We start from the raw sequence: 25166 nt of genomic DNA on the forward strand, positions 1-25166 counted from the left end.
AATTTTGATGATCATCTAAATATGATGATGATGTAATGTATTCAAATGTGTTGGTTTATATTTTTAAATTGGTAATTGGAATTGATATTTTATTTTAGCAAATTAACAGTTTTTAACTTGAGAATTAAAACTAATTTTCTGATGTTATTTGGCTTGTGTTGCGCATGCTGTATATTTGGTTGCAGCCAATTTACAATTGGTTAAACTTGATATTTTCCTTTTAACTGAAGTTTTGTTATTTTTGATTATTCCCAACACGACTTTAAATATTTTATTATATTGCAGTGTTTCCTATCATAAAATTCACATAAATGTTCCAAAGTGACAATTTCAATTTTATTTTATTTTAGTTTTAGATTAAAAATTTTGGACGTGTTGTATTACTACAAGTTCAGAAAATTTGTTTCTGCTAATCCCAAAATAAAAATCGATCAGTGAACCTAAAAATTAAATTTAATTCAACGGTATTAAAACAAACATTTTTTCTGTTCAACTGACTGTCCAACGGTTTCTTTGTTAATGTGATGAATGATGATTTATTAGCGGTCATAATGTGCAATTTTTGTGAATTATACTTGTTAAAGGCACCGCTTGGATACAAAGCACATGATCAATCAAAGACAGAATTAATAAAAATACTAAATGAAAAAATAGGTGTTAAATGGGCGATCATTTCTTGATCACGCACTTTTGCCGCAACACATAAAAATTAAATAACATCATCTGTAAAATTAGTTTAAAAACAAAATTTGTTTCAGGTTATGTTAATTATTTCTTTTAAAATAATATTGCATGCATAAAACACTATATTTTTACATAATAAACGGTTTGAAATAGTTATAACTAATTTGTAAGCTTGTGTAATATGTATACATATGCAACCAAACATACACATTCTCAGCAAACATCAAAGCATTGTACATGATTTCAAATTTCCTTCATTCCGATTGGTCAGTTGTGTTTTGTCACTTGGCAGTTCGGCAGGAACGTGACGTGTCGGTGTTTTGTGGCAAACGAAGGAGTTCACTGCAGTGCTGGAAAAGCAACGAAACAACCTTTATTTTCTGTGAAACTACCACTCCCGCAGGACAGTGCGCTTTGCTACACCGGCTCTCCCAATATGGGGTCCTTCAAGAAAGAGAAAAAGGAGGAGGAAGATGGTAAAACATTAGTTTGGTTATATCTACAATGTTTTTCACTCAATCTCTTCTTTAAACCCCAGGAGCAATGTTTGCAATGCTGGAGAAGACTGCCGTACTGCAAGAATGCCGCACATTCAACGAAACACCCGTCAATCCCAAAAAATGCACTAGGATCATGACAATGATTCTATACATATTAAATCAGGTATAAAAATCATCATAATCTTCATAAATAACATTCTAAAACATAAAAATTCTTAGGGTGAACAACTGAGCACAACAGAAGCAACAGAATGCTTCTTTGCAATGACAAAGTTATTCCAATCCCAGGATGTTGTATTGCGCCGAATGGTATACCTAGGCATCAAGGAGCTTAGTGCATTAGCAGATGATGTCATTATTGTTACCTCATCTTTGACTAAGGACATGACTGGCAAGGAGGATTTATACAGGGCAGCAGCCATCAGGGCGCTGTGCAGCATCACTGATGCCACCATGTTGCAAGCTATTGAAAGGTACATGAAGCAAGCAATTGTTGATAGAAATTCAGCTGTGAGCAGTGCAGCACTTGTCAGCTCACTGCACATGATGAAAAAAGCAAATGATGTTGTCAAGCGTTATGTGAATGAAGCCCAGGAAGCAGTTAACAGTGACAAGTAAGTAAAAAAACACGTACTTTAATTAATGTAATAATAATTTAATATTATTTAGCGTAATGGTTCAGTATCACGCCTTGGGAGTCCTCTACCACATTCGTAAAACCGATCGTTTGGCCGTGAACAAACTCGTGGCGAAATTAACAAAATCATCGCTTAAATCCCCATACGCCGTGTGTATGTTAATCCGAATGACAGCCAAACTTTTAGAAGAAGAAGAAGGCAATAATAACTATCCATTCTTCGAGTTTATCGAGAGTTGCATTCGCCACAAGTCCGAAATGGTCATCTACGAAGCAGCGCATGCAATTGTCAACCTCAAACGCACAACACCGCGTGAATTATCCGCTGCTATAACTGTCCTTCAGTTATTCTGCGGTTCACCCAAAGCCACGCTAAGATTCGCAGCCGTGCGCACTTTGAATCAAGTCGCCATCAGTCACTTATCCGCCGTTACAGCATGCAATATGGATCTAGAGAATCTAATCACTGATTCCAACAGATCTATTGCAACTCTTGCGATTACCACACTACTTAAAACCGGCGCTGAGTCTTCCGTTGAGAGATTAATGAAACAAATCTCAACATTTGTCTCTGAAATCAGCGATGAGTTCAAAGTTGTCGTTGTGCAAGCAATCCGCGCGTTGTCTTTGAAATTCCCGCGGAAACACAGCGTGTTGATGAGTTTCCTTTCGGCGATGTTACGCGATGAAGGCGGGTTGGAATACAAAGCATCTATTGCTGATACAATCATTACTATAATTGAAGATAATCCAGAAGCGAAGGAAACAGGTTTGGCGCATTTGTGTGAATTCATTGAGGATTGTGAGCATACTTCACTAGCCGTGAGGATTCTGCATCTGCTTGGAAAGGAAGGACCCAGGACTAAACAACCATCGAGATATATCAGGTTTATTTATAATCGCGTGATTCTTGAGAATCCAACATTCCGAGCTGCGGCTGTTTCCGCCATGGCGCAGTTCGGCGCTACTTGTCCGGATCTCCTGGATAATATTCTTGTTTTACTTGCGAGGTGTCAAATGGATACTGATGATGAAGTCCGTGATCGTGCGACTTACTACAGTAACATTTTGTCGTATTCTGATCCGGGATTGTATGAAAATTATATTATTCAGAGTCCGCAAGTTTCCATCGCTTCTCTGGAGCGTTCTCTAAGGGAATATATACAGGGTGATGGTTTGACAGCGTTTGATTTGAAGAGTGTGCCTCTGCAAGCTGTTCCTACACCGAGTGACATTGCTAATCAGAAAGCACAGGAAGGTATGCTCGTTACAAATACAGCCGCGCAGAAAAAGCCACAAGTTTCACGTGAAGAGAACTTCGCTGCGAAACTCTCGGCGATTCCTGGCATTCAACAAGCTGGAAGTTTATTCCGTAGCTCTGATGTTGTTGAGCTCACCGAGTCGGAAACTGAATATGTCGTGCGTTGTATTAAGCACTGCTATGCGAATTTCTTGGTCTTGCAGTTTGATTGTTTAAATACCTTGGCTGATCAACTTTTGGAAAATGTCCGTGTACAATTGGACCCGAGTGAGGGTTATAAGATCATTTCGGAGATACCGTGTCTGAAGTTGTGTTACAACGAGACTGGATCGACTTTTATTGTGTTACAATTCCCGGAAGATCTCTCGGCGTCTGTTGCTACCTTTGGGGCAGTATTAAAGTTTGATGTGAAGGATTGTGATCCCAGCACAGGTCTGCCAGATTCTGAGGATAGTTATCATGATGAGTATATGCTGGAGGATTTGGAGATTACACTTGGTGATCAGATTCAGAGGGTTAATAAGGCCAACTGGGGTTTGGCGTGGGAGGATGCTGCGAGTAATATGGTTGAGATGGATGATACTTATTCGTTGAGTACGATGGGCTCGCTGGAGGAAGCGATTAAGAATATTATTCAGTTTTTGGGGCTGCAGCCATCCGAGCAGACGGATCGTGTGCAGGAGGGTAAAACTACACATACTTTATTATTAGCAGGTATGAAATTATTTGTTTTGTAAGTTGATAACTTAATAATTACATTGTTTGCAAATTTTTAGGGGTTTTCCGTGGTGGCTTTGATATTTTAGTTCGTGCGAAATTAGCGTTGGCGGAAGGTGTAACAATGCAGTTGACTGTTCGATCACCGAATTCAGATGTAGTCGAATTGGTCACCTCCGCCGTTGGATAAGAAATGTATTGATTTTAAAGTGAAACATTGATTATTACATTAATATCTTTATTTTTAATTAATCATGTAAATTATAGCTAAATAATTACCCATATAATTCTTACCATGCAAAGTTCGATTGTTTTTAACAACTATTCAAAAAAGTTTAGATAAAATTAATTTTGGAATGATTTTACATTAGAGGAGACAGTTTGGTTGCATACATTTTATGTTTGGCCATGCAATTCTTTTAAGGTTACCTTTAAGTGTTTGCAAAACTTTTATAAAACAAAAATAATGTGTTATAAGCTCGAATATTAGTCAAAATGAATCTATTATTGTTTAACGTTTACCGAAGAAGTGTAAACACAAATTTTTCTCACATAAAATGTGTATGCTTGAGCACTGTTCCAAAAATTGTGAGCAAAGATGAAGTACTCACCAAAGAAGAAAAACTCTTTAAAAAACACCAAGAAGATATATACTACAGTGACTATCTGGAGAGGAATCGTCTTAGACTTGGATACAAAAGGAATGTCATTGCTAGGGATGTGATGGAAAAGGCGACGCAGTTTAATCAGCAACTAAGGCAACATGAACCTCTACCATTAATGTTAAAGTTTATGGAATCTGCAAAAAATTCAATGTGAGTAGCTTAAATAATATAAAGATTTCTACTTATTTGTTTAATTTAATCTTAAGTATTGTATATTTTGCTTAAGTTTCTTCTTATGTGTTAGTTCTTCGGCTAATGCGCAGTTTTGCTTTGCCGGTATTTTGGCGTGGACAATTTTGTTCTTGTAATATGATTTTTGGTTTTTTTTTTGTAGTCTACGATTTTTTTACAGATTTTGTTGTTATTATAGTGCTCAACTTGAAAACTTGTAGTTTTCACATTAGATTATAGGCATGTGAATGAATTTTAAACTTTTTCGGCGTTAATCTTATCAAAAATTCATAAGAAAATCTCTTGCTTATTTAATTTTTACAAATAAGAACTACTTATTAACATACTTTTCCTATTAAATTCTAGACAAGAAGAGAAAACTGCAGATCCTCCTGAACCTGAAACCGACCCAGAAAATCCTGTTCACTTTCCATTCAAAGAAACAAACGCATCCGTAGAATTCACAAGTATTTCCGACAGTAAACCACAATCATCTCCTGCAGATGAAACGAACATGGAAATCCGCACTCGACTGGAACTCCTCAACAAACCCAATAATCATTTAAAATGGATGTACGATTATGAAAACTTCCCACTTGCTCAAGATGCAACTCAAGCTGACGAAGACATTGAAGAAACAAGCACGCGAATAAACTACGGAACACCCGCACCAGATATCCCAACCAGTAATGTACCCTGTGGAGGATGCGGAGCACTTCTACACTGCAGAGACACATCAATCCCCGGATACATCCCATCCGAAATATTCACACAATATAATAAACTCGGCGGAATCAAATTAGAAGGTATACATTGTCAAAGATGTCATTTTCTCGAACACTATAACATGGCACTACAAGTAAGAGTATCTCCTGATGACTATCCTAAAGTCTTACAAAAAATTGCTGAAAAAGACCGGGCGCTTGTTATTCTCATGGTGGATTTATTAGATTTTCCTTGTTCAATATGGCCGGGGATTTCGGATCTCATTGGCAAAGGAAGACCAATAATCGTTGTTGGAAACAAAGTTGATTTATTACCAGACGATGGAAAAGGATATTTACACAGAGTAAAAGAGAATCTGGTGAATTCCATGAAGGAAAACGGTTTTGGAATGACAAACATTAAACACGTAGGATTAATCTCGGCCAAAACTGGTTTTGGTATTGAAGAATTAATCACACGTCTGCATTCTCTATGGCAATACAAGGGTGATGTCTACATTGTCGGTTGTACGAATGTAGGAAAGTCAAGTTTATTCAACGCGTTATTACAATCTGATTATTGTAAACATGCAGCTGAGGATTTACTTCAACGTGCCACAACAAGTCCCTGGCCAGGAACGACGTTAAACTTGTTAAAGTTTCCTATTTTACGCCCGTCAGGCTGGAGATTATACGCGAGACATAAAAGATTAGGGAATGCTAGACATCTTGAGAAGCAAGAAAACGAATTGAGGCAGAGGATGTATAAAAAGACCAAAAATCCAAAATATGCGTCGGTGATTGGTAAAATCGAGCGGACATTCACGGATATTGATCCTGTTGATGAAACGAAAGATAATTTCGCGATGCAAATGCGTTCGCATGGTGGCGCGTTGAAACCTGTTGGTTTGGATATGAAAGATAAGCGTTATGCACTCGCTAAGTGGTGTTATGATACACCCGGAGTTGTCCAGCCGGAACAAATTATTCATCATTTTACTACTGATGAATTAATGAAGGTTTTCCCGAATATTTTGATTAGATCGAGGACTTTTAGTTTATCACCCGGTACGAGTTTGTATATAGCCGGAATTGCAAGGATTGATTATTGTGAAGGACTGAGGAAGTGTAGGTTTACTGTTTTTGCTTCCTATGCACTTCCGATTACGATTTGTAAAACAGAAAGTGCGGATAGTTTATATGATGAATTATTAAGATCGGATGCGTTTGCTGTGCCGGTTAATAATGAAGATAGGTTGAAATTGTGGCCTGGGTTGCAATCTTCTAAACAGTTTACTGTGACGGGATTAGATAGGGATACTTCTTGTGCTGATTTAGTTTTATCTAGTGCTGGATGGGTTGCTATTACACCTGATACTGCGAATAAGTGTGTTGTTCAAGGATGGACGCCAGAAGGTAGAGGAATTTATTTGAGGGATAGTTTATTGCCAAATATTGTTCGATTTAGAGGGAAGAAAGTTCGTGGGAGTTGTGCTTATAAAACAAAGAAATAAAGTTACATTTGTAGTTTCATTCAAAATGGCTACGTGTAGGCAACCCAGCATACAAAGTAACTTTTGATAGAAAAAATGTGATTTTTTGAGAATTTTAGTATAAAATTGATATAAACATTTAAAATTAATAATTTTATTGTACTTTTATTTGAATTTACGTAAAATTTTAAATATTGTTCGGTTTAATTTAAATTTTTGCGTTGTTTTCACTTGTTTCATTGTCAAACGTTGAATGTAAATGGCAACAATGCACGTCAACAAGCGAAACTGTAATGGTGGATCCTAACAAATTTCCGATCCGATTTGATTTTCATTTGTTAAATAAACCTAGCAATTTCTCGAAGGTAAGAGAAATAAAACCGCAATTACTCCAGTTCTGAATTAAATAATTTAATTTGGCGTGTTTGTACAGTTTGGTATGGATAGATTGACAAAATGATGCAAAGCATTAAGGGGGCTCTGCAGCCCTGCACCGATGGCCCCCTCGACTGGCCAAACAACGATTCGGTGCTCTGCATCGCCGTCGAATACGTCAAGAACGACTACAAATTACCCACGACCGACATGCAGCCGCCACCTGAACAACACTCACAGGTGTACACTCACCACCAATTTGACCAGAACTTGGACATGTTAGACCCTCATATGGATGCAATCACACCTTACAGTCCCATGTACACTGAGACAACAAACCAAAGTGGCATTGTTAAACAGATAATAACAAACACCAGCCAACAACCTGAACCCAATGAATTATCACCAAATGATTTCCTACAAATGGTTGATAATTCACATCCAGTGGTACAAAACATTCAAATGGTGCCTGATCAGGATCAAGATGTTGATATTCTGATCACAGACCAGGCTACTGGGATATCCTATTTAGTTGAGAGATGTTTGAATGATTCTCAACTTATGGACACAGATGTTTTGTTGGATAGTGATTTATTATCACTGGATGAGAATGTTTTGAAATCTCAACTTGCTGAGAATATAACAGAAGAAACTTTAGGGCAGGAAATTTTGAAAACAAAAGAGAATAATGAGTTTATTGAACATGAAGAGGATTTAGTTCTGGCTGTGCAGCAAATATGCGATCGACCGATTCAGACACGCGCGAGAGCATCGTTGCCTGTTTCACATTTGGTTATAAACAAAAATCAACGCGGTGGTAAGTAATTGTTTACATTCAATAAAATCAAAATTTGTCATAAAAGTCAAATTTTTAAAATGACTGCCAAGTTCACAAATGCAGAAAAGCTTTTTGCTACATTACTTACATTAAATCTCATTATATTTACATTACTGCTTGGTGGATTACTTTATTTTATAAAAGACAGACCGACTTGTCCAAGACCTGGTTCATAATTAAATTTAATTTAATTAATTAGGGAATAATGGATGAAAAGTGTAAATGGACTGTGGTTACGTTATTTAATATGATGGTGTTAATATCGTTAATACTTGCATTGCTGGTGTTATATTATAGATGAAAGTGTATTTGCAAAGAAGTTCATTCCATGCCGAACCAAGTTCGGACCGATCGAAGGTGTCTTATCCATGGATCAAATCAAATACGAGCAGGATCAAGTACATCTTTCCGTTGATGTTAATGGAGTTTTGCAGCGGTTGTATGTTACAAATGATAGTAAGATATGCATTTTTTCAATCAATTTTATTGTTTTTTAATGTAAAAATTGTTTTTATGTAGATTTATCTAATTGGATGTGCTTTGTTCAACTCGCCACGAAACACTCCGAGCAAAACCTGGTTCTCTTTCAACAAGACAACCATTTATACTTTCTTACAACTAAGAATATTCACGCTAAGCAAGAATTGCTTGTCGGCTATAGTTCTAGTTACGCCTTGCGCAGAAACCTCCCCGTCTTGGAAGCGGAAGTAGACGAAGACGATCTGTGGCCTTGTTACGAGTGCCCCATGAAATTTCTTACCTCCGAAGAGTTTCAGAAACATTTGGAGAAACACGACGACAAATTCGCGTCGAATAACCGCCGAAATACTCAGACGCAGACACAATCAAAGCAATCAAAACCAGAAGTACCTAAAGCGAATAAAGGTAAATTACCAGAAGTGAAGAAAAAAGAGGAATACAAATGTCCGAAGTGTTACAAAGGTTTCGCGACTAGTGATCGCATTCAGCGTCATATGATGGTTCACGGCGATGAGGCAACCAAACCATTGCAATGCGATAAATGTCACAAGCGTTTCCTCAATAGTTCCGCGCTGTCTTGTCATTTGAAAACACACTTATTCGGTGTTAAAGTTTACGAATGCCCGATTTGCAAAGAGAGTTTCCAGCATATTCTACAACTGAAAAGTCACGTGACGAAACATTCCGTTGACGGAAAATTTACGTGTCCTTCATGCAAGAAAGTTTTCGTTAAGTACAGCATTATCCGTAAACACATCAGGGCTTTCCATTGCGATAAAGTGCATGAATGTCCTGATTGTGATAAAGCCTTCCCGACTCTCGATAAACTCCGTATGCATACTTTGAAACACTCGGATCATCGCGAGTTTTTATGCGCGGACTGCGGCAAACAGTTCAAACGCAAAGATAAACTCCGTGAACATTGCAAGAAGGTACACAACGAAGACGGCGAAGAAAAAAACGAACGCAAAGTTAAAACTGAACCGACGGATTATCATCGATTTATCTATAAGTGTCACGCTTGTTTATTGGGTTTCAAACGTCGTGGAATGTTGGTGAATCACCTCGCAAAGCGGCATCCGGATGTGAGTCCTGAAACAGTTCCGGAGCTGAACTTGCCTATTTATAGGATCACCAAGGATTATTATTGTAACTATTGCGAGAAGATTTACAAGTCGAGTTCGAAGCGTAAAGCGCATATTTTGAAAAATCACCCGGGACTGGCGCTGCCGTTGGGACACCGTGCTGCTGATACAAGCAGTAAAGTTATGGATTTGCCGAATCCGACTTTTTCGCAGACTGTTGGTAGTTTTACGACGCGTCCGCAGGCCTGCTGTTGGTGCCATCGGCAATACGCTAGTAAAGCGAAATTATTGCAACATCAGCGTAAGAAGCACTCGGAGATGATGGAAATGGAAAAGCAGAACTTTGCGGAGAAGGATGTTAATCTCCTGGCGGAGGTTTGTGATGTGGCTGGGACGGAGGAAGGGTATTATCAGTTGATTTCACTTGCGAATGGCAATCATCATCCTGAAGACATATCAACCGACGAGAGGCTTTACGGGCTTGTTAACATTGAAAATGGTAAATTATAAATCAATTTGTGTTTTGTTTTGATATAATTTATTATTTTTAAAAAATTATTTCGTTTTTGCAAATATCGACAGTTGAAAATGTCGATTAGGCAACACACATCACAAATAATAAAAGAAGTGAAACAAAACCACATTTTGTATTAATGAATTAAAAATTAAATGAATATTTTTTTTGTTTAGGTCTTGTTCCTCCACGTTGAAGAATCGCAATCGATCTGAAATTGTTGGCAACTTTTTGGATTCCTCGTTGAATGCATTGTGAAGACAATGCGAATTGGTAACCCGAGGAAGAATTAATTGTTTCACTTCACCGGACTTGCTACTAGAAGCGTCCGTTGCGAAGTGGGGTGAATTATTGAATTGCACTGCTTTTGTGCCGTGGGCTGAACACCCACGTACCATTAGATGATTCAACCGTTGTTTAATTTATTGTTTTGTTACTTGTACTTGCCGCTGACGCAAAAATTCGATATGACATTGTTCTTGTTTAGTGAAAAATGTTTGCCGATTGTTGCGCATTTTCACTTTTGCGAAGATATTTACTTGTGGACATTTAAAATTGGGTCTCTTTGATAAAAATTTAGTGCTATTTGCCCGCAGATGGCAGAAGTGATGAAATTGTAATGCTCTGCTTTTTGCTGATTGATTCTAGTCAAGATGAATTGATGTGTACTTTGGAAATATTTGAATTTTACTAATTGTACAACTTTATCTTGAAGCTTATTAATTAATATATTGCTGCTTGCTTAAAGATTTCCATGTTTTGAGCTCATAGTACGTTTAGTGAAGCAGTTTAATTAATTTTTCACTTGGGAGAAGTTTAGAAGACCCTGTATGTTTACTTGTACGTAGCACATAACCTAAGAAGTTGAAACGAAAAATCGCTGTCATCACACATACTAAATAGTTAATTAATCAATTAAAACGCTCTTCTGCGATGTCGACAAAGAATAAATCTGAGAAATACGTGCAGCCGGTAGCGTACAGCGAAGCAGCAATCCGTAACAATGCCACAGTTGTCGAATATTGTCGTACATCCATGGCTGCATTATCAGGATGTACAGCAGGTATAATAACTCACTTCCTAATCAATTAAAATAATTGAAATCTACTATTATTACAATGATTTTAGGTTTACTTGGATTAACTGGCTTGTATGGAGCTGCATTCTACATCTTTACAGTATTCCTCCTCTGGTTCATGATCATCTCAAAGGCAGGCTCACAATTCAACAAATATTTTGTTTCCAGGAGACAAGTATTCACAAATGGTTTCTTTGGTCAGTTATTCACTTATATTCTATGCTGGACATTCCTCTATGGCATGGTTCATGTATATTAAATGTAAATCACAAGTCATAATCTAAATTTGATTGAATTTTTTAAGTTATAACAAGACCTAAATTATAATAATTATGATAATCAATTATTAGAGTTATTATTGGCATTGACATTCTTTGGACTGCCGTGTTTTTGCCACATTTCAATGGATTTCACTGCAATTAGGTCGGCTGTCTCTTCTGATATCTGTAAAACAATGCAAATATTGTTATGGAACAGCAAATATTTAGATTTATAGTATTAATTACATTTTTTAGGCAGTCTAGGAAAGCCTGTAATGTTGTGCATTTAAGTAGCTCGTGTCTTTGTATCGTTAATAACGCAATTGTCACAAAGATGAGAATTTTTACTGATCCACCACAAATTTTATCCCAAATCCTAAAAATTTAAAACAAAATTACACATAAATTACTTCTTAATATTATATAATATTTACTTTGCTAGTGGATTCTCATTAAGTATTCCAGCAAAACAACTATCAAACCATTTTCCAATTGGAATGGCTTTCTGCAAACCAGTGTGTTGTAAATGCAGAAACAATTCCTTATCTTCTTTCTCCAGCAAGCTCCACAGTCTATCAATCAACTTTGGATAGTCATTCTTGTATTTGATGATATATTCATATAAATATTTGGTCAGCCAGTAAATATCCACCTCATTATCAAAGTGTTGTAGGAAAACATGTGCTAACATTATAAACTGATCATCCTGCTGTGGTTGTGTCCATTCGTAACTGTATCTGCCACTTTGCAGCAGCCAGGCAGCATAAAATACATGTGTTTTAGGTGTGCAGGCATCAATTATTCTCATAGTTTGTAATGCTCTCACAAGTTCCTTGTACTCCAGATTTCTCTGCTCCATGACAAACTCATGGGAGTCAGTATAAACAGGTATTACTTCTGTAATTGTGCTTTATTTTAATGAGGTTTGAATTAAATAGGTTTTAAATTAGTTCAAACCTAAAAGGAGCTTCCACACTAAATTTCGGTAGATGGCTGGCACAGTAAAACCAACACAAAACTTTTGCAGTTTTATCTTGTCTAATGGTTTATCCTTGAGGATTATTTCAAGTGACTTCTTTTCTTCGCCTCGAAATCCACATTTTTCATAGTACGGCAGTCTGAAGTTGCCCTTTTCGTTTGCCATTTTAATATCGGATTATAAAGTTTGTTTATTATAGAGACATACAATGTTCATACATTTAACTTTAGGTTATTCTTTCAATATTAACAAACGCCCTCTATGAGTTGAAAAGAAGCGTGAAGATATTGTTTAAATTTAAAATATATCAAATTGTTAATAAACATTGATATCTGAAAATAATAAATAAATAATTGCAAAACTACGGATCATATTCGATCCGAGATGATACATCCATCAACCCAACTGGCTTAAAACAACCCGAAGAACGAGATGAGAAGAACCTAAAAACTGCCTGGACAAATCAGACAAAGCACTTTGGTTCCTGCGTGCTGCCCTTTTATACCTGCGTCAGACCCGCAAAATGTAGTGGGGGAAGGTGTGCCCGCAACAGTTGCGTGGTTGCTCAGATGCAAAGGTATGTGCAGTCCTTCCCCACTCACTTACTATGACTTTTACCTTACTTTGGGTCGCCTCAAATCAATGCAACCTGTTTTTAATTGTCTAATACTCAAACGTAAATATTTGGTGTAGAATATAATAATTTAAATAATGGCACTACTATCACATTCATTCATAGATGGGACTATGATGCACTTTTAATCATAAAATAGACTTGTATTTCTTATTTTTATATTCATCGACAAACGTGAGCATTTGTGCTTGCTTTTATCTGAGTTTGTCTATAAACAACTTTTTTATTGCATTCATCGCCGTCACCTTACGCCTCACCATGCTGGCAGCACTATCTGCAATATCCCGTGTGCAGCACTTTCTTCTATGGTTTAGATCCGGATTTTGTGCCTATTGCAAATTCGCGCTCAAGGTTGCGTGGCATCGACGCGCTGGCTTTGTGCATCTATTGCTTTTACCTGTCGGGTTTATGCAGCAGGCACAGAGTCTTATTGTGAACTGTCGCATTCTTGCGCGTGCAGTTTCGGCAAGCGCTATCGATGGATTGCAGTCAGTTGCAGGCCGGTCGCTGGAGTATCTAGACGTATTTCCCGCGACGCGTATCATGTGATCGGTCTTCTATTTTCTAAATTTCCATTTCGAGTATGTTCGGTCATCAATCGACTTAGTTGTAACATGCATCTGCAGTGTTATGTTAGTGATTAATTGTGCGTTCATGTTCATAAAAGTTTTTTTTGCTCGGTTTTGATGTTCATTTTTCAAATTACAAGATTGCTGGTTTTATGGTCGGTTACCGTGTGACTTTGTCGGTCAATCGGATACATTCCTGCCATGTTGTTTTTCGTCATTAGGCGGTCCTTTCGTGCTTGAGTAAGTAACTTTTATTTGACCATTTCGAATGTTTGTTTTTCTCCGATGTGTGAATGTAATATTATTATATTGTATCATGGAGTATAAATTAAAGCAATATTTGAGATTTTATAGGCATTATTAAATTGCTTATGACTGGCATTTTCATGCAATATCAACTTTGTTGCATATTTGATAAAATTTGTTTTAAATTTAAACCTGCCATTACTAGATAGTCGGTTAGATGGCACTACGATGCACGTTTTCGCGTTAAATATTGCTTGTCGGTGGTGGTGAGTGCACACTGTGTCCGTGTGCGATCACGCGATTTCGCACAAGAGATAAGTTTGTTTACCTGCAAATATCACATCTTGCAGTTTATATTGGTATCGTTTAAGCAAGTATTCATCAATTCTCAAATCATGAATATAACTAACAATTTTACATTAGGTGTAATAGTTTATTATAAAAATCTAAATCTATTCTATCTTGTAGAGAATAGTCCGAGGATTAAGACGTTGCGATGCGATCCTAATTGTCTCTTTTTGTTTACGAGATATTCGCGATTGACTAAAATTGGCAATAATTGAAAAATGTCACTTTTTAGCACTTTTAGTCGCGTTTTTTGACCTTTTGCTGTTTGAAATATAATTATTTTATATTTTTATCTGATAGAGAATTTTCCAATCTTTCACAATCAACAATTTTCTGCTTGCCATCTCTTTTAGTTTAAGAGAGATTAATTATGAAAATCGTTGATAAAAATTATCAAGCACCTTTTTGGCAATTTTTTCTTAAGAAATAAAATTTCATCTCTCAGATTTCCGCTTTAACTAGCCTATCTTATAGAGAATAATCCGTAGATTAAGACGCTGCGATGCAATCTTAATTATCTCTTTTAGTTTATGAGATAATCGCGATTGAATAAAATTGACAAAAATTGAAAAATGTCACTTTTTAGCAGTTTTAGTCGCGTTTTTTTACCTTTTGCTGTTGGAAATATAATTATATTATATTTTAATCTGATAGCGAATTTTTCAATCTTTCATAATCGGCTATTCGTTGGTAGCTATAGCTTTTAGTTTGAGAGATATTAATTATCGAAAATCGTCGATAAAAATTATCAAATTTTGTATGTAATGTATTGTATTGTGCCTATTGATTCGTGCAACAAAATCGCGTGCCGTCGACACACCGCCTTGCGCATTTCATTTTCATTCTTATCAGTAACTGTCGTGCGCCGTAGCTGCATACTCGGCTTGCTGTTTCGGTTGGGTGGGACTAGTTCCGTGCCGGTTACTCGTGATTTAAGACGTGTTCCTCGCGGCTTAAAATATTTCTGCATATTTGACAAGTCACGTTATATTCGTTTAACATTGGTTACTCGAGCGCTGAAAGTCCCTTAGCACAAGTTATTTTCTTCTTGCGATTTTTGTGAATATTTATTGCAATTCATAAATGGCCGCGTATTTAACTACGAGTAAAAACATTGTCCGTTATCGTGTGTCGTTGCTGCTTGCTAGGCTCGGATTGTTCAGTGTTCGTCGCTGGACGAGTTGCAACATATTCCTCGCAGCTCCTATCGTCAAGTGAGATGGATTGAATTTAATTTTGTATTAGTTCTTGTGTAAGTAACATAAGTTGTAATATTGTACACATAGGTTGTGGAACAAGTTCTATTTTTTATTTGTGACCATAATATCAAATGTTCTAACTTATGTTTTTATTTAATTACAGTACTTTCTGAGCATTGGGGTCCTTTGAACAATGTATTGGTGAGTATATAATTTTCTACCATATTTTGTGAAAGTACATGTTTAATGCATCCTTGTAAATAAATATTTTTTATCGCGTTCTTCGTGCAAGTTGCAATAGCGCAGGATAGTTGCGTGCCAGCTCTGCAAGATCTCCGGGTAATCGGGAACTTCTTCGGGACTCGTTTTTATATTTTTTATTATCTCTACGTGTATTATAATAATAATACGCCTCCGCCAAAATGAACATTACGCGCAGTATGTTGTTTTCTCATTCAGACAAGGGAAGGCTGTTACTGATAACGCACTTACGTCTTCCTGTAAAATTATGCACAATATGTCCCAAAATGGCCTGCAAAGTTCGACAATTTTTCACAATTTTCAAAATACACGGTAGAAATTGGGTTATATCTCGAGTGTCCTTTTTGATATTCGAGTGTTATTGTCACATTTAGATAGCGCGAAGGGTATTTTATACGATGCGACAAAATTACCCTAGAAATTCTTTAAAATGGCTCACAAACTTTTATATTTTTTGTGAAACACGTGGTGGAAATTGAGCTGTATCTATGGAATTGTTTGTGAGATTTAAATGAGTCTTTCAAATTAATATAGGTCGAGAGATAGTTTATAAGATGCGAGAATACCGTCCTCGAAATTATCCTAGAACTGCCTTTAAATAGCTCTCAAACTTTGACTACTTTTGTGAATTTGCGATACACGCGGTGGAAATTCAGCTGCATTTCGTGAACCGTTTGTTCGATTTAAATGATTCTATCAAATTAATTTAATGCGAGAGCCATTTTATTCGATGCAACATTGCCGCCCCCGAAGTTACGCCAGAAGTGTTTTAAAATTGCTCTCAAACATTTACTACTTTTGTGAATTTGCGAGACACGCGGTGGAAATTCGGCTGTAACGCGTGAACAGTTTGTTCGATTTAAATGATTCTTTTAAATTAATATTGTGCGAGAGCCATTTTATACGATGCAACATTGCAGCTCCCCGAAGTCACGCCAGAAGTGCTTTAAAATTGCTCTCAAACCTTTACAACTTTTGTGAATTTGCTAAACACGCGGTGGAAATTCGGCTGTATCACGTGAACCGTTTGTTCGATTTAAATGATTCTTTCAAATTAATATAGTGCGAGAGCCATTTTATACGATGCAACATTGCAGCTCCCCGAAATCACGCCAGAAGTGCTTTAAAATTGTTCTCAAACTTTTACAACTTTTGTGAATTTGCGAAACACGCGGTGGAAATTCGGCTGTATCTCGTTAACCGTTTGTTCGATTTAAGTGATTCTTTCAAAATAATATAAAGCGATAGGCAATTTATGCGATACGACATTGCCGTCCCCAGACATCACGCTATAAATGCCTTAAAATTGCTCTTAAACTTTTACGATTTGTGTGAATTTTCAAAACACTCCGTAGAAATTTGGCTGTATCTCGGGAACCGTTTGTGGGATTTTAATGGTATTTTCAAATTTAGATAAAGCGATAGGTATTTTATACGATACGACATTGCCGCCCCCCGAAATCATGCTAGAAATGTCTTAAAATCGCTCTCAAACTTTAACGATTTGTGTGAATTTTCAAAACACTTGGTGGAAATTTGGCTGTATCTCGGGAACCGTTTGTGCGATTTTAATGATATTTTCAAATTTATATAAAGCGATAGGCAGTTTATGCGACACGACATTGCCCTCCCCCGAAATCACGCTAGAAATGCTTTAAAATCGCTCTCAAACTTTTACGATTGGTGTGAATTTTCAAAACACTCCGTAGAAATTTGGCTGTATCTCGGGAACCGTTTGTGGGATTTTAATGGTATTTTCAAATTTAGATAAAGCGATAGGTATTTTATACGATACGACATTGCCGCCCCCCGAAATCATGCTAGAAATGTCTTAAAATCGCTCTCAAACTTTAACGATTTGTGTGAATTTTCAATCAACTTGGTGGAAATTTGGCTGTATCTCGGGAACCGTTTGTGCGATTTTAATGATATTTTCAAATTTATATAAAGCGATAGGCAGTTTATGCGACACGACATTGCCCTCCCCCGAAATCACGCTAGAAATGCTTTAAAATCGCTCTCAAACTTTTACGATTGGTGTGAATTTTCAAAACAGTCCGTAGAAATTTGGCTGTATCTCGGGAACCGTTTGTGGGATTTTAATGGTATTTTCAAATTTAGATAAAGCGATAGGTATTTTATACGATACGACATTGCCGCCCCCCGAAATCATGCTAGAAATGTCTTAAAATCGCTCTCAAACTTTAACGATTTGTGTGAATTTTCAATCAACTTGGTGGAAATTTGGCTGTATCTCGGGAACCGTTTGTGCGATTTTAATGATATTTTCAAATTTATATAAAGCGATAGGCAGTTTATGCGACACGACATTGCCCTCCCCCGAAATCACGCTAGAAATGCTTTAAAATCGCTCTCAAACTTTTACGATTGGTGTGAATTTTCAAAACACTCCGTAGAAATTTGGCTGTATCTCGGGAACCGTTTGTGGGATTTTAATGGTATTTTCAAATTTAGATAAAGCGATAGGTATTTTATACGATACGACATTGCCGCCCCCCGAAATCATGCTAGAAATGTCTTAAAATCGCTCTCAAACTTTAACGATTTGTGTGAATTTTCAAAACACTTGGTGGAAATTTGGCTGTATCTCGAGAACCGTTTGTGCGATTTTAATGATATTTTCAAATTTATATAAAGCGATAGCCATTTTATGCGATACGACATTGCCGTCTCCCGACATCACGCTATAAATGCCTTAAAATCGCTCTGTAACTTTTACGATTTGTGTGAATTTTCAAAACACTTGGTGGAAATTTGACTGTATCTAAGTTATAAAATAAATAATATAATTAAAAAAATACATTTGTTGATATTAAGTTAACAAAATAACTTATATAACTATTTATTTTAATTTTAAAAAGTTTTGTTACAATTATAACCCTAACACTGAAAAGGAAGTAGGTAAATATTAGACCAAGAGCCAGTGACGGCCAGACTTTCGTCATTTTAGGAAAGATGAAATTTTGTCCATGTGTTTCTCCAACACAGGTAAGAACGATCCCCAATTATGAAACCTGGATCGTGGTTCCTTTGGCAGTTAACAGCCAACAAAGATGTACAAATGATGACCTCAAATTCGTTATTTTAGCAAACTCCATTTTTACATATTTTGTTCGTCACATTATTATAACATGCGCTGCTCATTGCCAGTCACCTGGTATGGTTCCAACCCTAGCCAGACACCCCTAAAGTATATTTTTTTAAACTTTTTTACTTTCGTTATATTAGGAAAGCTGAATTTGATACACATTATACAGAGAGCTATAAAACTGTGTTTTCCAGCACGCCAGACAGTTTGGTCGGTTCTATCATCCTGCCAGACGCATTGAAAGTGTTAAAAGTTGCAAAAGTTAAATGGTTTAAACATGAAATTTTCAGAAAACAGTTATCGACGACAGTGATGATTATTATTAAATATTTGTTCAAATAAAATAACTCTGAAAATTTCATGTTTAAACAATTTAACTTTTGCAACTTTTAACACTTTCAATGCGTCTGGCAGGATGATAGAACCGACCAAACTGTCTGGTGTGCTGGAAAACACAGTTTTATAGCTCTCTGTATAATGTGTATCAAATTCAGCTTTCCTAATATAACGAAAGTAAAAAAGTTAAAAAAAATATACTTTAGGGGTGTCTGGCTAGGGTTGGAACCATACCAGGTGACTGGCAATGAGCAGCGCATGTTATAATAATGTGACGAACAAAATATGTAAAAATGGAGTTTGCTAAAATAACGAATTTGAGGTCATCATTTGTACATCTTTGTTGGCTGTTAACTGCCAAAGGAACCACGATCCAGGTTTCATAATTGGGGATCGTTCTTACCTGTGTTGGAGAAACACATGGACAAAATTTCATCTTTCCTAAAATGACGAAAGTCTGGCCGTCACTGGCTCTCGCTCTATATAATTTTATTGACTCGTGGGCATATAAACGTGTTATATTATGTGTAAAGAACGCTTTACAAACCACGTGTGTGTTAACTTAGCCTCGGTAGATTGTCTCAATTATACCAACCACGAATGCCAACATAAAATATAATACATAAAACATAAATATTTAAATTTTATTTTTGTTTTTGTTAAGTAATTAAATTAATTTATATAATTATTAGGTTAATTTTATATGGCGCTAGGTTACAATTATAACACTGTTTCACAGAAAAGGAAATAAATATAAGTTTATTGATATTTAAAGGTGTTTTATAAAGTGTAAAGAACACTTTACAAACCACGTGTGTGTTAACTTAGCCTTGGTAGATTGTCACAATTACACCAACCACGAATGCCAACATAAAATATAATACATAAAACATAAATATTTAAAGTTTTATTTTTGTTTGTGTTAAGTTAATGTAATTACTTATATAATTATTAGGTTAATTTTATATGGTGTTGAGTTACAATTATAACACTGTAACACATAAAAGGAAATAAATATAAGTATATTGACATATAAACGTGTTTTATGAAGTGTAAAGTACGCTTACAATCCACGTGTGTGTTAGCTTAGCCCCGGTGTGTTGTCACAATTATACATAAAATATAATACATATAACATATATATATATATAAAATTTACATTTCTATTTTACAATGTGAAGTGTTATAATTCTATCACTGTAGCAGTGAAATAGAAATAAGGAATATTTTACTGTCCTACACACATATAAAGGGTGAAGTAATCTTTACAAAAATGTTTGTGTTCTTTGTGAGCCTTAGAAGTTGTACATAAAATATACTACTATAAACTACTATATTTAATTCTCTTTTCTCATAGTTCTCGGGAGCGCCGTCTTAAGAACAGCAGAACTGTTTTTAAAGATGGGCTGTTAAATTGATTTTCTAATTCTTGTCTACTTTGCCGTGAGAAGCAGTACCAAGGTGAGTAAATTGGATGTAAATTGTTTGAATTCCTCCTTGTTCGTTGTTATGCTAATTTGGTTTTGTTTTCACCTCAGGTATATGTGGAAGCGACCTATTAATCTGCACAGGCCTATCGCGTTCATGACGATAAACGTCTTTTGGTTTCCTCAGAACGCACTAGGATTTTCGGACTTGTTTCAAATTGTAAGTGATAGAATTTAATGTTTTCCTAATTTTTTTACACAGATTATGGTGCCGGACAAAATGATTTCTTGCCCTGTATTGGAGAGAGTTTTGTTGAAAATATAACAAGTCTAACAAAAAAGCATCTCTAAGTTTCCTTACAACGTGTTCTCGGGACACTTAAGTAATGTCGTCTTCTAGTATTATTCATGTGGAACTTAGAAGTTTATTTTAATGGCTAAATCGTCTGTGTTGATAAATGTAACTTGTGTTATCCGCGTTGCACTTGGGAACTAGTTTTAATCTGTAGATATATTGTATTTGTGTTTTGTTTATAAATGTAGCTTGTGTTATTTGTGTAAAACGTAGACACTATGTTTTATTGCTGTTGTAATGCAAATGTTGTTGTTTTTAATGCAAAGACACATGTTTCGAGTGGAATACTTTAATGTAGAAATTACCAACTTGTTTTAGTCTGTAGATATATTGCACAAATTTGTATTGTCGAATTAATGTGTGTGGTGTTTTGATTCTGTACAGCCATGTTGCAGTTAGTGTTAAATGTTATTTGCTGCACATGAAAGCAGGTTCATAGCTGTGCATGACAACCTGATAATTTTGTTTACCAAGTGTAATTGCGAAACTACTACTGGTAGCATAGGGTTTTTAATTTATTTTAAAATGTATAACAATAATAACCATGAAAGAAGTATTGGAGATGCGCATTTTAAGGTAAGTCTTTACTGCTGCGAAATTTGAGATTCGTCAATGTTTTTTTATTTGAAAGATATATGTATTTTAAATGTTGTCAATAAAACACATTGTAATATTATAAACTAATTCTTATTTTTTGTGGCTTCCCTTTTGTTGTTTTCAGTATCGGTGTCTTAAATCATATAGTATATAAATCTTATGTGCGTGAAGCGTGTACAATGCATTGCTGTTGCTTGAATTGTGTTGTTGTTTTTAAAAACATAATAAAAACAGAAACATATATAGAAGAATCAAATAACAATGATAAAAACACTCGGTGGTCGAGTGGAGACGTGCACCTGCTGGCATGCTAGCAGACACGGATCGAATCTCAGTTATAGTAGGCATTTTTCTAAAATATAAAAATATCTGGTGTAATTTGGGTTGCATATATGAATTGCAACGAAATATAAGAGAAATTGAAATATAAGTGAAGGCAACATGAGAACTAAGAAAGTAAAAGGAGAACGGGAGAACAGAGAAATAGAAGAATGAGTAGTAGAGAAGAAGAAGGTAGATGGAAGAGAACAGAGAGTAGTAGAGTAGAGTCGAGGAGGAGATAGAAGAAAGAGAACAGGAGTGGATGAAATTTTAAAATTTTTTGGCACGTGTCGTTATAAGACAGTCTACGGTCCCACTACTTCGATGCGTCCATTGCTCCCGGCCCATCCTACAGCTACGATGTCTCTGCGCTTCATCCCCGAAATTATCAGGCATATCAACAATTTTTATGGTGGGGGATCATCCCCAGAGAGAGGGAACTCCTTATAAGGACATCCTTTTAAGAACTTGTAAAAATATTTCTAATTTTTAAGTCGCCTCAAGAGAGGGGACACTTAAAAATATTCTTACAAGTTCTGACCTGTAGCTGAAATGAAAGATGGAGTACACAAATCATACAGGATACCTTAACAATTTTTATAGTGGGGATCATCCCCTGAGAGAGGGAATTCTCTTAGAGGCCTGTACCAGAAATGATAGAAGGGGTACATTCCAAGCATAAGACATAATATTTCTTAACATTTCTTTATTAATAAATACAATGTAAAATAATACAAGTATAGATTTTACAAGTCAACAAAATTCATGCCGCCATATTGAAACAAGACTTACGCAAGCAAGCGCGTACCTACCACTTAGTGAAGTTCTAGCGGGATAAAGCAATTAGGAAAGTCAATTTTCTTCGTGGTTGCAAATGGAAACAAATATACAGGGTGTTACAAACGAAAATTAAGTGCAGACAGGAAAACATCTAAACACTCAAATATCGCTGGTTTTCACGGTTACTCTGGGAAACAAACATACAGGGCGTTACAAAAAGAAAATTCAAAATGCTAGAAGTTAAATTCTAATAACAGTCAAAACAAAATTTTCATAGATGTGAAGGAAAACTATTATACAAGGTGTCACAAATAGAAAATTCAACCATCAAAAAGGAAAACATCTAAACACTACAAATATTGCTCGTTTCCACCCGATGCTCCGGGAAACTATTAAACAGGGTGTTACCAAAAATCTTAAAGTGCAAAAAAAAATCTCTAAAACCACAACCGAAGGAAAGTTTTCACGGATACAAAGAAAAGCAAATATACAGAGTTTCCAGAAGGAAAATCCCAAGTTTAAAACAAAGAACACTAAAAACTCACAAATAAAGGCTATTTACTAAAGTACTGTTAGGAAAACATATATACAAGGTGATACAAAAGGAAAATTTTAAAAACTACAAATATGATCAACATTCACATCATGACGAGAGAAATTTATACCGGAACAACTATATTTTAACATAAATTCAAAGATTTTACCCGAAAATCATCGGAAAAGTTAAGTAAAAATGTTACTACAAGAATAAAACACTAACATTTTAATATATTGTGTATATATTTATCAGTTGATAGCATCAACTGCATAAGGTAACCGACGGGTCATCATAAATTGATAGAACATCAGGCGGAAAACATCCAAATCAGCAGACGGCATGCTTATGTAAATACGATAAAAATAACTATTTACTTGTAAATATTAAGATACAATATGGAAACTATTATAGCGAAAAACTATTCAACGTATAAGATTTTATTAGATCAACAAGAAACTTTTTAATTTAATGATGATAAGGAGTGTAATTCGATTTCGTTCAGCGAAAAGAGGAACGAGCCGTCGGTCGACGGCAAAGTGAGCGTGGTCAACCACATGAATATTATCATTTTAATAATCCTCAGATACTTTTTAAGACAGTGTTTGTAATAATTAAATTATGCATGTTATTTTCGGAACCAGGACTAAGAATTTTGATAAAAATGCTACCATGTTTTTGTAATCTGCAAAATTAATATCTCTCATAAAATGTATTTATTAAACGCGTTTCTGACGAGTTTCTGATGATGCCCACAGGGCGAAACATGTAAAACTCGCATACAAAATTGTAAAATCCAAGAAAATCACAAAATTATTTTAATAAATACATTTTATAAACCATGGATTACGTATTCAACTTAGAAAATAATAATATCCCTCAAATGGAATAATCAATTTAAGTTAAACCGTCTTAACTTTCCGCGAAAAAAAGTGATTAAACACGTACCAGTGCATTGATGCAGAAATTTTAGACCCAGAAATAAATCTGATTCTGATCAACTGAAAACTCGCGCAGAGATTAACGGACACTTATTTCTCACTTAGGAACAGTCTAACCGCCACAACTCATCAAACAAAGCAGGCACACATGCTCGTTTCGAATATTTTGCTGATGACGAAAAGAACACACGATGATTAATTGAATAATTTAAGTCTGAAAACGCGTGACGATTAGAGACACGCGTTCGCGGACCACGCGGTGAAACGACTGCCGTGTGCGCTGCGCGAAACCAGGTACAAGGCAGATACGTAGCGATAAGCGATAGCGTACGTAGCGTCAGTCGAACAAAAAAGTTGTTTATACACAAACGTAGTGGTAAACACGTAGTTGAGAAGACCAAAGTAAAAATTCACAATATACGAAATCTACTTTTACTTTCAATATTTCTCGACATAAGAAAAGAATATATTGGTTTTGTGACGCAATAAGAATATAGATAAACAGGAATTTGTAATGTACCAATACAAATAAATAATTTATTATTTTCTACTCGTAATTGTCTTCGAATAAGATTACTGTATATCTTAGTTAATTAAATAATTGATGTTTACAACACCGCGACTAATAATATATCTATAAAATAAAGTATTAAAATAGGCAAAATAAGTATATCTTCGTAGGGTGCCCTGATCACGAGTCACTTCAACCGCTACCTTCGTAAAAGAACACGAGTCACTTCTACCGCTATCTCCGTACGGTACCCTGAACACGAGTTACGTCTACCCCTAATTCTTAATCTACATAACAAGTACTACGACACACACACACAACTTTCAATAACTCGCGTTACGGATATTTCTCGCAATAAATTTCAATACAGAGAGATACAGAATTAAATTCTGCATCTGGGCAAATTATACCGAACTTATTATGACACCGCGTTCACGTGTTATGCTAAAAAAAACTACAATTCCAAGCGCAACGAGTACTTGTGCGTATACACACAACTTTCAATATAACTCGCGTTTCGGAATTTTCTTGAAATAAATTTCAATACAGGGAGATA

General features: G+C 35.8%; 5 protein-coding genes and 1 long non-coding RNA gene across 6 annotated transcripts; 5 read left to right on the plus strand and 1 right to left on the minus strand.

The window, feature by feature from the left end:
• Positions 1 to 946: 946 nt before the first annotated feature.
• On the plus strand, positions 947 to 4101 carry gammaCOP (coat protein (coatomer) gamma). The gene is made up of 5 exons (XM_065317326.1): positions 947 to 1160; positions 1223 to 1347; positions 1404 to 1798; positions 1854 to 3796; positions 3859 to 4101. The coding sequence occupies exons 1-5, from the start codon at positions 1121 to 1123 to the stop codon at positions 3987 to 3989; spliced, it is 2634 nt and encodes an 877-aa protein (XP_065173398.1). The 5' UTR covers positions 947 to 1120; the 3' UTR covers positions 3990 to 4101.
• A 62-nt stretch (positions 4102 to 4163) lies between these two features.
• On the plus strand, positions 4164 to 6879 carry LOC135803659 (nitric oxide-associated protein 1). Its single transcript, XM_065317328.1, has 2 exons — positions 4164 to 4614; positions 5002 to 6879. The coding sequence occupies exons 1-2, from the start codon at positions 4295 to 4297 to the stop codon at positions 6851 to 6853; spliced, it is 2172 nt and encodes a 723-aa protein (XP_065173400.1). The 5' UTR covers positions 4164 to 4294; the 3' UTR covers positions 6854 to 6879.
• A 137-nt stretch (positions 6880 to 7016) lies between these two features.
• LOC135803658 (PR domain zinc finger protein 10-like) lies at positions 7017 to 10873 on the plus strand. The gene is made up of 5 exons (XM_065317327.1): positions 7017 to 7197; positions 7266 to 8024; positions 8343 to 8501; positions 8565 to 10109; positions 10301 to 10873. The coding sequence occupies exons 2-5, from the start codon at positions 7289 to 7291 to the stop codon at positions 10318 to 10320; spliced, it is 2460 nt and encodes an 819-aa protein (XP_065173399.1). The 5' UTR covers positions 7017 to 7197; positions 7266 to 7288; the 3' UTR covers positions 10321 to 10873.
• Positions 10874 to 10949: 76 nt separating this feature from the next.
• Positions 10950 to 11795, plus strand: EMC6 (ER membrane protein complex subunit 6). The gene is made up of 2 exons (XM_065317338.1): positions 10950 to 11187; positions 11253 to 11795. Exons 1-2 carry the CDS (start codon positions 11058 to 11060, stop codon positions 11459 to 11461), a joined length of 339 nt encoding a protein of 112 aa, XP_065173410.1. The 5' UTR covers positions 10950 to 11057; the 3' UTR covers positions 11462 to 11795.
• Positions 11392 to 12696, minus strand: TBC1d7 (TBC1 domain family member 7). The gene is made up of 4 exons (XM_065317330.1): positions 12420 to 12696; positions 11897 to 12359; positions 11709 to 11838; positions 11392 to 11646 (listed from the first exon to the last, which is right to left on the minus strand). Exons 1-4 carry the CDS (start codon positions 12604 to 12606, stop codon positions 11542 to 11544), a joined length of 885 nt encoding a protein of 294 aa, XP_065173402.1. The 5' UTR covers positions 12607 to 12696; the 3' UTR covers positions 11392 to 11541.
• Positions 12697 to 13431: 735 nt separating this feature from the next.
• LOC135803665 (uncharacterized) lies at positions 13432 to 21020 on the plus strand. Its single transcript, XR_010550846.1, has 4 exons — positions 13432 to 13884; positions 15601 to 15638; positions 20501 to 20604; positions 20682 to 21020. It is a non-coding gene; the product is annotated as an uncharacterized lncRNA (long non-coding RNA).
• Positions 21021 to 25166: the final 4146 nt, after the last annotated feature.

Source organism: Atheta coriaria, unplaced genomic scaffold (assembly GCF_025399875.1).
Source record: "Atheta coriaria isolate IRGN ID8LTWV9N9 unplaced genomic scaffold, Caltech_Dcor_3.1 hic_scaffold_3_pilon, whole genome shotgun sequence".
Lineage (NCBI taxonomy): Eukaryota > Metazoa > Arthropoda > Insecta > Coleoptera > Staphylinidae > Dalotia > Dalotia coriaria.